The sequence below is a fragment of the Hyla sarda genome, chromosome 4, assembly GCF_029499605.1.
Source record: "Hyla sarda isolate aHylSar1 chromosome 4, aHylSar1.hap1, whole genome shotgun sequence".
In the NCBI taxonomy this organism is placed as follows: domain Eukaryota; kingdom Metazoa; phylum Chordata; class Amphibia; order Anura; family Hylidae; genus Hyla; species Hyla sarda.
The window spans coordinates 75449896-75464455 of NC_079192.1; the positions used below are offsets into that span (position 1 = coordinate 75449896).

Here is a 14560-nt window from a genome sequence, read left to right on the forward strand (position 1 = left end):
ATAATGGAGTGAAAAGTTCAAAAGTTTTTTTTCTTTTCTTAAAAAACGGATGCAACCAGACATCATTTTTCAAACCGTGTACAGATAAAACTTTGTACACACGTTTTGATACAGTTTAGTCAGGTTTTGAGGAATCCGTTTTTTTATCAAAAACCTGATAAAAAAAACTGTATTGCAAAAACGTGGTGTGAACCTACCCTACTGTTTTTGATCTGCTGGCAGCCATTCCTCCTGACCCATATACATATACACGCTTAGTTCACCTGAGTGTGCCTGTGTTTTCAATGGGAAGAGGAGAGTAAGCTGCTGCCAGACATCTCCAGCAATGGCTTATTTTCAGGGAGAAAAAAGGACTGGGTCTTGACATTCAACATAACTGGTCCTTCTGGGGGCTCAGGAGATTTAGGAGGCTCATATCCATATAAAATAGTAATTTTAGCAGGGATATAAGGGATCTGTAATAGTATAAGATAATAAAACAAGGTCCGCACTGGTCACAACACACATTACTGAATGACGTGCACACTCCTTGACATGTCACAAATATACTTACAGCATAGCAATACCCCAGTGTTTGCCGGCTCTCTCCCCGGCAGCCTGGAACCCAGATAGACCAATAAGAGACACAGTGGGAGTTATGGTCAGCGGTCCTATGTATCTCAGCAGGGCTCCAGGAAGACCAAGGAAGCCGATGACCACTTCTATAAGTGAGGACATGATAATAGCTCCTTGTATCTACAAAAGAACGTCACCAAGGTCAATTCCAAGATACAGAATCAATATTTTCCTCAGATACAGAGAATGTACAAGAGAATAATAAAAACAGAAATTATTTCAACACTTTATGATAATCTTAAAGGAGTAGTCCAGTGGTGATTCAGTGGTGAGCAACTTATTTCCTATCCTAAGGATAGGGGATAAGTTGCAGATCGCGGGGGGTCCGACCGCTGGGGCCCCCCGCGATCTCCTGTACGGAGCCCCGACAGCCCGCTGGAAGGGGGCGTGTCGACCTCCGCACGAGGCGGCGGCCGACACGCCCCCTCAATACAACTCTATGGCAGAGCCGAAGCGCTGCCTTCGGCAATCTCCGGCTCTGCCATAGAGATGTATTGAGGGGGCGTGTCGGCCGCCGCCTCGTGCGGGGGGTCGACACCCGCTATCTCGGCGGAGAGCCGGGGCCCCGTACAGAGAGATCGCAGGGGGCCCCAGCGGTCGGACCCCCCGCGATCTCAAACTTATCCCCTATCCTTAGGATAGGGGATAAGTTTTTCACCACTGGACTACCCCTTTAAAGGGGTACTCCGGCCCTAAGACATCCTATCCCCTATCCAAAGGATTGGGGATAAGATGTCTGATCGCGGGGGTCCCGCCGTTGGGGCCTTCCACAATCTCTCATGCAGCACTCACCTGTCTCAGCTGCACGGAGTGGCGATAGCTCCGTGTCTGAAGACTCACGACCACGGGGCCGGAGTATCCTGGCGTCCCGACTCCGCCCCTTGTGACGTCACACCCCCTCCCATAGACTTGTATTGAGCGGGCAGGGGGTGGTCTTAGGGCTGAGCGACAATAGCTCCGTGTCTGAAGACTCACGACCACAGGGTCGGAGTATCCTGACGTCACGACTCCGCCCCTTGTGACGTCACGCCCCCTCCCATAGACTTTTATTGAGCGTGCAGGGGGAAGGGGGCGGTCTTAGGGCCGAGTGAGGATAGCTCCGTGTCTGAAGACTCACGACCACGGGGCCGGAATATCCTGACGTCACGACTTCACCCCTTGTGACGTCACGGTCTTAGGGCCTGAGTACCCCATAGGGCTGGAGAGGTCTTAGGGTCGGAGTTCCCCTTTAAATGTTATCATTGGTATACAGCCAGGGGCATCTATGGCATAAAGGTGGTTCATACGTAAAAGTAAGTAGGTGGACTACAAGTGAAATGTTTCCGTACTACCACCAAGTCATGCACATTACCTCACGTATCCTTGGGTACCATATGTGTTCTGTGTGAAGCAGCTCAGTTCCATTAGAAAAAGATATATCTATAGGAAGCAAACAAAACAATCTAAATCTCATAGGACTTTCAGGAGAAACAACCATAACCGTATCTGTTAGTAGACAGAGATTTACAGGTAGATATCACTTAACCGATCACTAATCTTTCAACAAACTTTGTGTGTACATGAGCAGCTGCACCATTTCTAGCTATTATATAACTGAATAATTTATTTAAAAAGTCTTAAAAGGGTACTCCAGGGGAAATTTATTATTATTATTTTTTTTATCAACTAGTGCCAGAAAGTTAAACAGATTTGTAAATTACTTCTATTTAAAAATCTTAATCCTTCCAGTACTTATCATCTGCTGTATACTTCAGAGGAAGTTGTATTGTTCTTTCCAATCTGACCACAGTGCTCTCTGCTGACACCTCTGTCCATGTCAGGAACTGTCCAGAGCAAGAGAGGTTTGCTATGGGAATTTGCACAGTAGTTTTACAACAGCAGGATGCATTCTGGTTCGAAAACATTGTGCTAAATGATAAGTTAGATCCACAGTAAGTTAATGGGGTATTCCAGGAAAAACTTTATATATATATATATATATATATCAACTGGCTCCAGAAAGTTAAACAGATTTGTAAATTACTTCTATTAAAAAATCTTAATCCTTTCAGTACTTGTGAGCTTCTGAAGTTAAGGTTGTTCTTTTCTGTCTAAGTCCTCTCTGATGACACCTGTCTTGGGAACCTCTTTAGAAGAGGTTTGCTATGGGGGTTTGCTTCTAAACTGGGCGTTTCCCGAGACACGTGTCAGAGAGCACTTAGGCAGAAAAGAACAACCTTAACTTCAGAAGCTCATAAGTACTGAAAGGATTAAGATTTTTTTTATAGAAGTAATATACAAATCTGTTTAACTTTCTGGAGCCAGTTGATATAGAAAAAAATAACCCTTTAAGCACAAAGAAATAGCACCTTGGCGCCTTCATATCTAAAGCATTCCAGCTACAAAATCTAAATAAAGATACTCGGCCGGCAGGAAATTTCCATTCATGAGATTCCCAGGGATGAGCGATAATAAAATGTGATATTTGATCTTTTACTGTAAACTTAATATTGTTCCTTTTATCTATGATAAAGAGATATCCTCTGGAGGGGATATAGAAGGCTACAAGAGATAACATTCATATTGCTGCCAATACTGTCCTTTTATTACCCATCACTGAAATTTCCAATATTTATCCCAAGCTACAGTGAGGCAAAAAAGTTTTTCGTCAGCCACCAATTATGCAAGTTCTCCCACTTAAACAGAAGAGAGGCCTGTAATTTCGATCATAGGTTATACCTCAACTATGAGAGGCAGAATGAGAAAAAAATCCATAAAATCACATTGTCTGATTTTTTACGAATTTATTTGCAAATTATGGTGGAAAATAAGTATTTGGTCAATAACAAAAGTTAATCTCAGTACTTGTTATATACCCTTTGTTGGCAATGACAGAGGTCAAACATTTTCTGTAAAGTCTTCACAAGGTTTTCACACACTGTTGCTGGTATTTTGGCCCATTCCTCCATGCAGATGTCCTCTAGAGCAGTGATGTTTTGGAGCTGCCGCTGGGCAACACGGACTTTCAACTTCCTCCAAAGGTTTTCTATGGGGTTGAGCTCTGGAGACTGGCTAGACCACTCCAGGACCTTGAAATGCTTCTTATGAAGCCACTCCTTTGTTGCCCAGGCAGTGTGTTTGGGATCATTGTCATGCTGAAACACCCAGCCATGTTTCATCTTCAATGCCCTTCCTGATGGAAGGAGGTTTTCACTCAAAGTCTCACGATACATGGCCCTATTCATTCTTTCCTTTACACGGATGAGTTGTCCTGGTCCATTTGCAGAAAAACAGACCCAAAGCATGATGTCTCCACCCCCATGCTTCACAGTAGGTATGGTGTTCTTTGAATGCAACTCCGCATTCTTTCTCCTCTAGACACGACGAGTTGAGTTTTTACAAAAAAAAGTTCTACTTTGGTTTCCTCTGACCATATGACATTCTCCCAATCCTCTTCTGGATCATCCAAATGTTTTCTAGCAAACTTCAGACGGGCCCGGACATGTACTGGCTTAAGCAGGAGGACACGTCTGGCACTGCATGATTTCAGTCCCTGTCGGCGTAGTGTATTACTGATGGTAGCCTTTGTTACATTGGTCCCAGCTCTCTGCAGGTCATTCACTAGGTCCCCCTGTGTGGTTCTGGGATTTTTGCTCACCATTCTTGTGATCATTTTAACACCACTGGGTGAGATCTTGCGTGGAGCCCCAGATTGAGGGATATTATCAGTGGTCTTGTATGTCTTCCATTTTCTAATAATTGCTCCCACAGTTTATTTCTTCACATCAAGCTGCTTGTCTATTGCAGATTCAGTCTTCCCAGCATTGTCTAGTCTACCATTTTGTTTCTGGTGTCCTTTGACAGCTCTTTGGTCTTGGCCATAGTGGAGTTTGGAGTGTGACTGAGGTTGTAGACAGGTGTCTTTTATACTGATAACAAGTTCAAATAGGAGCCATTAATACAGGTAACGAGTGGAGGACAGAGGAGACTTTTAAAGAAGAAGTTACAGGACTGTGAGAGACAGAAATCTTGCTTGTTTGTAGGTGACCAAATACCTATTTTCCACCATAATTTGCAAATAAATTCTTAAAAAATCAGACAATGTGATTTCATGGATTTTTTTTTCTCATTATGTCTCTCATAGTTGAGGTATAACCTATGAAAAAAAAATTACAGGCCTCTCATCTTTTAAAATGGGAGAACTTGCACAATTGGTGGCTGACTAAATACTTTTTGCCCCACTGTATAGTCCAGTACTGCTCCAATACTCTTGCTACAGACTGTACATAGTCACATATATAAAGATTAAAAGGGGCTTTCCAGGATTGATTACCGATTTATAGAATCGACCATCAATATCAGATCGGTGGAGATCCAATACCACCACCAATCAGTTGATTAGGAGGACCATGGCTTTCTGTGGAGCACTGCTTACAAGGCACAGTGCCATACATTTTATAGTGGCTGTCCTTGGTACTGAGCTGCAGTTGGCACTGGCACAGGCAATACAAAAACATACTGCACCATGCCAGATAAACAACAAAGATATTGCAGCAATTGATGGAGAACCATGGCCTTTTCAATCAGCTGACTGGTGAAGGTCCATCTGGGAGTGCAACCCCCACTGAACCCATGAATAGGCCATCAATATTAGTCCCAGAAAATCCCTTTGAAAAGCAGTTTAAAATAGTTCTCTGGAGGGAAAAAGATTTTTTTTAAAACATGCCGAACCAGACTAGCAGCTGTAACTTTCTGCTACATTCTCAATAGAAATGCAATGGCTGCATGCTGATTTCAGCTCTGAAGGCATCACCTCTAAAAATACAGATACTCAAGAAAGGCTAAATCACAAAATGTGAACTGAACATGAAGTGAATCTCCAACGTTTATCATCATGTTGCAATCTCTGGATAGGCCATCACTTGTAGATTACGTTGTATGACTACTGGCACTCCTGCTGACCAGCTGTTTGAAGAGGCTACAGTGTTTTTTTTTTTTTGTTTTCCAGACATTAAGGCTCCTTTTCATTGGGCACACTGCTGCCAAGCATTCACTAAAGGGGTACTCTGCTGGAAAACATTATTATTATTTTATTTTATAGGTGATGCCTTCAGAGCTGAAATCAGCATGCAGCCATTGCATTTCTATTGAGAATGTAGCAGAAAGTTACAGCTGCTAGTCTGGTTCGGCATGTTTTTAAAAATCTTTTTCCCTCCAGAGAACTCTTTTAAACTGCTTTTCAAAGGATTTTCCGAGACTTGTAAATTACTCCTATTTAAAAATCTTAAACCTTCCAGTACTTATCAGCTGCTGTATGCTCCACAGGAAGTTTTTTTCTTTTTGAATTTCCTTTCTGTCTGACCCCAGTTCTCTCTGCTGACACCTCTGTCTATGTCAGAAGCAAACCTATTCTGCTCTGTACAGTTCCTGACATGAACAGAGGTGTCAGCAGAGAGCACTGGAAAACATTTCTTTTTAAATCAACTAGTGGCAGAAAGTTAAACAGATTTGTAAATCAGCTGCTAAATACTCCACAGGAAGTTATTTTCTTTTTGAATTTCCTTTCGGTCTGACCACAGTGCTCTCTGCTGACACCTCTGTCCATTTTAGGAACTGTCCAGAGTAGGAGCAAATCCCCATAGCAAACCTTTCCAGCTCCAAACCGTTCCTAAAATGGGCAGAGGTGTCAGCAGAGAGCACTGTGGTCAGGCAGAAAGGAAATTCAAAAAGAAAAGCACTTCCTATGGAGCATTTAGCAGCTGATAGGTACTGGAAGAATTAAGATTTTTTTAATAGAAGTAATTTACACATCTGTTTAACTTTCTGCCACCAGTTGATTTAAAAAGAAATGTTTTCCAATGCTCTCTGCCGACACCTCTGTCCATGTCAGGAACTGTCCAGAGCAGGATAGGTTTGCTTCTGACAAAGACAGAGGTGTCAGCAGAGAGAACTGTGGTCAGACAAAAAGGAAATTCAAAAACTTACTGTGGAGCATACAGCAGCTGATAAGTACTGGAAGGTTTAAGATTTTTAAATAGGAGTAATTTACAAATCTGTATAACCTTCTGGAGCCAGTTGATTTAAAAAAATAAATGTTTTCCACGAGAGCATTTACACTGCCCAATTATGGTCAGGGAAGGGCCATACGAATGATTGCCGGGTCACTTACATTACTGTGGGCAGTGTATCCTATTATGCACACATATGATTTTATCAGCAGATAAGGCTATGTTCACATTGCCGCTGGCTCTGCTCTGTCAATTTTAGCAGAGAAAAAAGTGCATGCAAGATTTTTTTCTTTGCTAAACTCCAGTAAACTACCGAACTACTGAACTACTGAAGGACCTCATTCAAGTCAATGGGATCCGGTGGAGTCCGTTGTGCTTTGACTCGTTTTTGGGCCGATTGGACCCAGAATGGGACAGAGCACAACAGCAATGTGAACTTAATAGCCTAATTCAAAAAAATACATATGGAATTCAGCAGGTTTCTGAACTCATGAATTGTAGGACCTCAAACTATGCGTTAAAATCACAGGAATGGAGCTAAACACCCATCTGGACCAAGCTAAACAACCTTTGTTGCCATTTTTCAGGGTCTGCTGCAAATATGCAATGATCGGCAGCCACTGTAAATATATATAAGGGGTCATCCCATGGTTAAGAATTCTCTGTTAGAACAGGAAAAACATTTTTTTTCAAATAGATTCATTTATTAAAAATGATCCCATGTGTAGATATTTCATATTATATAGTTATACAGTGACCCCTCGACCTACGATGGCCCCGACATACGATAATTTGAATATGCGATGACCTCTCAGAGGCAGCATCAACATACGATGCTTTTGTATGTCGGGGCCATCGCATAAACGGCTATTCGGCAGTGCTGTCTGCTTCAGCTGCCCCCGGATAGCCGTTTATGGTGCCCCGTGAGCTCCGGTGATGGTCACTCACCTGTCCTCGGGGCTCTGGCGCGCTCTCTTCGTGATCCTCTGCATCGTCGCCGCTCTCCATCGTCATCATCACGTCGCTGCACACGCCGTCCCGTCATCCAATAGGAGCGGTGTGCGTAGCGATGTGATGGCGGCGACGGAGAGCGCGGATGCCGGGGAAGCAGAGGCCTTGCCGGAGCGTCAGGGTCACCTCGGGGATGTGGCGACAGCGATGGATGGCGACATCCCGGGCAGCGGTGACGGTCTGGAGCGGCGGGGACAGGGGAGTACAATTTCCTCTAACAGTGGTCTTCAACCTGCGGACCTCCAGATGTTGCAAAACTACAACACCCAGCATGCCCGGACAGCCAATGGCTGTCCGGGCATGCTGGGTGTTGTCGTTTTGCAACATCTGGAGGTCCGCAGGTTGTAGACCACTGTCCTATACTTTACATTGCACGGATCCCTCAACATGCGATGGTTTCAACAAACGATTGTCCGTTTGAAACTGATTACCATCGTATGTTGAGGGACCACTGTATACTTGTTACAGCGCCCCCTGGAGGCTCACAGTGGGATGAGACGGTGGGATTTGAATACAGGTCAACCGGCACGAGGGAGACGCAGATGGCCAGCTCCCCTCGGTAAAGTAAGTAATCCTACTTACAAGTGTGAAACATACAAACATGGATATATGTGTATGGGTTGTCCGCCCCTTCATTTTTCCTTTTTTTTTTTTGGAAAATTTTTCTTTGTGGAGAAGCACAGTCTAGATGTCCTACAACTCCCAGCATGCCCGAACAATGTCTGTTCGGACATGCTGGGAGTCATAGTTTTGCCACAGCTGGAGGCACACTGGTTAGGAAACACTGGCTTACACTTACATGCATACTGAAATGTTGTGCTCTGGGCAGAATGAGATCTGGTAAGTGACTCTCCAGTCTCCACCAACCTATATTTCTCTCTTTTCTACAGGATTCCTATTAGAAGTCTGTACAATAGATTAAATCCCATATACAAGAGGAACTGGGCGGCCACCAGCACTGAGCACATTAGGTTAACATTCTGGACAGAAGATAAATACTTTTTTGTCTAAATATAACTGTTATATACTTTATGGCCCTCCCCCCCCTGATGTTCTTTAAGTTCTGTCCACAATGAGATCTGGTAAGTGACTTTCCAGTCTCCACCAATTAATGATTTTATTTGATAAGTATGCAAAGTATGCAGTGAGTGAGGGCGGGCTCAGTGCTTCCTCTGACACGCCCCTTCCTGAGCAGTGGATGTCAGAATGACTAAGCAGCAGAAAAGAGGGATTTATGAGCTAAGTACAGAAGCTAGACACATAAAAAGCATCTGCAGTAACATACAGAAGCATTATTTTTTTCTGTGATACGACAGGTACGCTTTAACCATAAGACAACCTCTTTGCTCCATAGCCAATGCCTGAATTTTCAAGTAACATAATAGTACATAGTAGTCAACATCAAATTCATGCATCCTTGGGGGTAACTGTGCTAGTATCAGCCTTACAGCGCGACGTGGAAAATCTACACTGTGATTTCCCGAGCTTAATTCCTGAGAACGTGACCTCCGCTTCTTGCAGTTTTGTTTCCCTGACTCTGTGGTTTCCAATACAATTTCAGCTAAATTCCTTTCCTCATCTGGTTAAACCCAAAAGCTCTCAATGTCAGAGATTACAAACATTCTTCTCTTCACAAAGGTGCCCCCACTCCCTGGGGAGAAATGGATTAACAAGCTGCCAGCTAGGAAAATAATCCCAGGAGAGTCTCACGCCAGATCATTCCATGGTTCAGCCTCCTAGCTGGGTCCCTGCCGCCAACACAAAAGTCTGCAGTAGGGTGTGACAAGGAGTGGCAATATCAGATGGCCTCTATGGGTTGGTTACTTACCTGTAGTATTACATTTCCACTTCTCAAGGGATAGGATGGCACGGGCTGGAGCAAGGAAAGCAAATGCACTTGCCTGGAACAAGGGTAACCTGCAAGAACATCACAGCAGAAAGGGGAAAATGCAGGTTATTCACGTGGCCTCTTGCAGATTACACCTATCCATGTAGTCACAATGTGGATGAAAGCTGCCATAGCGGATATAGGCGGCAATAAACCTTCGGTCACCATCAGAGCCCATGCACATGACTGAATTTCTGCCCGGAGATTCTGTGTGCAGCAGGCACCGCAAGAATAAATAGGCACTATGACTGAACGGACATTCACAGCAATGTTCTTCCAGGGGATGTCCGAGAAAGAAAGAACATGTTTATTCTTTTAGCAGAGGTTGGAATTGGAATTTCCGTGGTGTAAATTCTGCAGTGTGCACAGGGCAACAGAATCCAACTAAAGACAATAGGAGGCTGCTGCACCAGAATCTCTCCTTGGAATTTCTTTATGTATAAATTCAGTAGTGTGCATGGGCCCTTAGAGTATATCGTGTGTATCATTGGTGTATTGCAAATATATTTTGCTTCACTTCTTCACCATTTTTAAGACCTCTGATTAGTGTCAGTGACAGAAAACAATCTAGTTCTTAAAGGGTACCTCTCATCAAATAAACTTTTTATATATTTTAGATTAATGAATGTTGAATAACTTTCCAATAGCATGTTAATGAAAAATATGCTTCTTTCTATTGTATTTTTCCCGATCAGTCCTGTCAGCAAGCATTTCTGACTCATGCTTGAGTCCTAAATACTCAGAGCTGCCAGCCTGCTTTGTTCACAGCCAAACAGGCTGTGAACAAAGCAGGCTGGCAGGTCTGAGCGTTCTCCTTTGTGAACAAAGCAGACTGGCCGCTCGTAGTGTTTAGGACTCCAGCATGAGTCTGAAATGCTTGCTGCCAGGACTGGTAGGGAGACCCCTAGTGGTCATTTCTTCAAAGTGGAAAATGAAATAGAAAGAAGCATATTTTTTAATAACATGCAATTGTAAAGATATTCTGCATACATTAATCTATAATATATCAAAAGTTTTTTTGATGAGAGGTACCCTTTAAAGGGGTAATCCACTGCCCCAGGGTTTGGAACATTTTGTTCTGAACGCTGGGTGTGGGGTGTCATGACGCCACGGCCACGCCCCTCGTGATGTTACACCCCCTCAATGTAAGTCTATGGGAGGGGGTGTGGCGGAAGCCATGCCCCCTTCCATAGACTTGCATTGAGGGGGTGTGGCTTGACGTCACAAGGGCGTGGCCATCACGACCCCCCCGCCGCCCGCACCCAAAATGTCCCGAACGCTGGGGCAGTGGAGTACCCCTTTAAAACTACTAAAAAAAAAATGGAATACTTCCTGGAGCTACAAGATTGACAACACCTTATCCAGTCTACACTACGCTCTGTGTGCCTAAGCCCATTTTCCCTATGCTGAAATGTTGCAACTAACCAACAGGATCGGGAGAGAAAAGGGCTCCTGTTCTGTTTTCAGCTCAGTCTGTATTGACCAGACTTTGTGAAATTGTAGCAAACGCTCATCTGCGGGTAATACAGGTTCATCGGAATGTAGAGAAGAATGTTCCCTTTCACTGACTGCAAACAGATCTAGAAAATGTTGTCCAAATGGAAAAGTGTATTTTTATTTTACAATTGTTAGAAGGGGTTTTCTAGATTTGATTTCTTCAGCCATTGAGCCCATGATGCAAAGTTATAATACTGTGTAGCATGCATCTATTACCTCTGCGCTCCGCATTCATGCACACGACTAACACCTAGAAGGGCTGTAGTGCAAGTAGTTTAATTTAATGGTTGTGTCTGACATTTCCCAGCATTCCATATGCCTGTGGACAATGGCCCTCATTTACTATTGTAAATCTGACATGTTTTGTCGGGTATTGCGCCAGATTCTGTCTGCGCCAAAATTTGCGCCAGAATTGAAAAAACCCCGACAAACTCTCCATTTTGCTAAGAAAACCCCAAAAAAAGGTGTGGTCGCCGGGAAAAGGGGGTGTGGTCTCCGAAAAGGGGCGTGTTCCCGACATATTTACAAAAACCCAACATTTACTAAGGTTTCCACAGAAAATGTGGTGGATTTGAGCTGAGGAAAACCCTACAGATCAGAGCATGTGTAAAAAAAAAGCAAAATGTAGGGAAAGGGGAAAATGTAGGGAAACCTATTGAAGGGAATTAAAACCCACAAAGAAACCTACAACACTTAGTAAATCAGGGCCAATATGTCATAAGTCACATGGTCTCCTGGGGCTGTGGGTTTGCTGCAGGTGGGGGGGGGGGGGGTGGATAGCATTACTTTAGTAAATCCCTTCCACCCTGCTCCCCACCCACCCTCTGCAGTATAGCCACGCCCCCCTGGAGACCATGTGACTTATGACATATCTCTGGCTTCAGGGAATCGGTGGGAGAAGTCAGAGACAACAGTAAAATAAAAAGACTACAGCACTTCCGGGTGTGGATCCTGTGCAGGGGATACGGCTTTCCACAGAGGTAATAGAAGCATGTTACACAGTATCATAATTTAGCATCATGGGCTCCAATGGCCAAGAAAAAAAAATCATGGAATTCCCCTTTTTATTTAGAAGAACAAAGAGATGGATCCAGCTCGGTGCAGATGAAATGATTTTAATCCATAGGACAAGGAGGATACAAGTAACGCGTTTCAGGCGCTGTACGCGCTCTTAGTCATACAATTCTTGCATGGTACATGCGGGTTTATATAAGTGGGGAACCTATATAAACGCGCATGTACCATGCAAGAATTGTATGACTAAGAGCGCGTACAGTGCTTGAAACGCGTTACTTGTATCCTCCTTGTCCTATGGATTAAAATCATTTTATCTGCACCGAGCTGGATCCATCTCTCTTTGTTCTTCTGATTGGCTGGTGCCGTCCAGCACCTGGATCCGTGCTCTGCTGTCTGAGGCGGGGTGAGCTGGTCTTCACTTTACTTGCCCTTTTTATTTACTTCCAAAATATAAAATCCAATTTAAGGGCGCGTTCCCACCTGGGGCATGTGCAGCGCATTTCGCGCTGTGCAAAATTTGCAGAAGTGGGAAAAACGCTGCGTATTCAGCGGCAGCCCTATTTGTACAGTGAGTTTTGGAGGCGGAGCCACGCGTCACAGTCACGCCGGCACATGGCCCCGCTTCCAAAACTCACTACACACATAGGGCTGCTGGCGGAAAGCCCTGTGTGTATAGTGAGTGATGAATACACAGCAAATTTTGCGCAGCGGGCATATACGCCAGGTGGGAACGCACCCTAGTAAAATAGAAACATATAAACCAGTGTTTCCCAACCAGGGTGCCTCCAGCTGTTGCAAAACTACAACTCCCAGCATGCCCGGACAGCCGAAGGCTGTCCGGGCATGCTGGGAGTTGTAGTTTTGCAACAGCTGGAGGCACCATGGTTGCAAAACACTGATATAAACCATGAGGAACGACATGTGATTACTGAAAAATAGAACCTTCACAGACAAGACATAAAATCTACAGATGGAATATAAGCGTACAAACAATAGCTATACTATGTATTGCAGAAGTGCCTTACAAAACGACTGTATCTAATAAGGCCTGGGGACTTACCACCAGCAAAGAAGAAGACCGGTCTGCCAAGTAAAGCTTTAGAGGCATAATATTAAGGAAGAAGAAAGACTGGTCTTGGATGGCTGACACCTCTCATGCGTTTCCTACGTCATTTTTCTTCAAAGGAAAAAAGATCAACTAGAGATAAGTCTCACCTGCACCCAAAAGTTGTCTGAAGTAAAGTAGTGATTCCGACACAAAAGAAAATGGTCCCGATCAGTTGACTGGTGGCCCATTGGTCAAAGCCAACGCACATGGCTTCTACAAGCAGGAACGGCACGGCTACTGTCCCACTGAAACAGGTCAGGTAGTGCTGCGGGGAACAACAGGGTTACAGAAGTTAGCATGGTAGACCCCATATATTAAATGGATTGTCATTGGAGGCACCTATTATGGAGGCTGACCTCCCATAGACGGACCTCTCATAGACTTGCATTGAGGGGGCGGAGGGTGACGTCACACAGGGCGGAGTAGTGACGTCACGCTCGTTCCGCCATTGTGGTCGGGATCTGAAGCCTCCAGCGTTGCCGGTGTGAGGTGAAAGCCGTACAGGTGGGTGCTGCAGCCGAGATCCCGGGGGTCCCCAGCAGCGGGACCCCAGCGATCTGACATCTTATCCCCTATCCTTTGGATAGGGGATAAGATGTCTAGGGGTGCGGAGTACCCCTTTAACCCTTCCAGCACTTATCAGCTGCTGTATACTACAGAGGAAGTTGTGTAGTTCTTTCCAGTCTTACCACAGTGCTCTCTGCTGCCACCTCTGTCTGTGTCAGGAACTGTCCAGAGCAGGGACAAATCCCCATAGCAAACCTCTCCTGCTCTGGACAGTTCATGACAGGGACCATGAAATGTCCTTGAACAGTGTTTCCCAACCAGCTTGCATGCTTATTTTGTTATTGTACAGCCCTGGAGGGTTGTAATTAGGATTTTAACTAAGTGCAAATCAGCTTCGGAGCTACGTTGACAGAATTTGTTGAAATAGCAGGACAGGAGTGTCTGTTTTATTTTTTTGCTCCTCTATTTCTTTTGCCATGAGCCGACACATGAATGAGTTTCGCTGCAGACGTGCACCAGAATAATCAATTTATTAAAGATTCTGGCCAGAAAAGCTATAATGGAAATATTTGCACCTTTTCCTGTGTTTGGATTGACTGCTGGTTTAGTTACAAACACTGATCAAAATGCTATGTGTGTGAACCCAGCCATATTACATTTGGTAGGTCGGCCAGAAACAGAGAACAGATGGAAAGGAATGTGACTGCAGGATCAGACTACACCGTTTGTTGTCTGTTACCATGGAGACACCGTCTGCACAGGAGCTGTAGATTTAAAACGGCAACAAATGCATAGACAAAGCCTGTCGCAAAGCGGCGTCCGTTTTCATTTTATATACATTGGAGGAATAAAAAGAAAAGGTGTGCCAAGTGGGATTAATGCATGTGCATTGGGAACTTAGTCATTGATAACTCATCCTCGCACTGATCC

The 14560-nt window shown here is 44.4% G+C and overlaps 1 protein-coding gene across 2 annotated transcripts in view; it reads right to left on the reverse strand.

Moving 5' to 3' along the window:
• SLC23A2 (solute carrier family 23 member 2) overlaps positions 1-14560 on the reverse strand; it is a 138958-nt gene that overhangs the window by 39831 nt on the left and 84567 nt on the right. For both annotated transcript variants that reach the window (XM_056571392.1, XM_056571393.1), the window contains exons 5-8: positions 13231-13388; positions 9442-9530; positions 1967-2034; positions 554-735 (exon numbers count right to left, since the gene is read on the reverse strand). In XM_056571392.1, coding sequence (XP_056427367.1) covers positions 554-735; positions 1967-2034; positions 9442-9530; positions 13231-13388 — 497 coding nt within the window. The remainder of the gene's footprint in view (positions 1-553; positions 736-1966; positions 2035-9441; positions 9531-13230; positions 13389-14560) is intronic.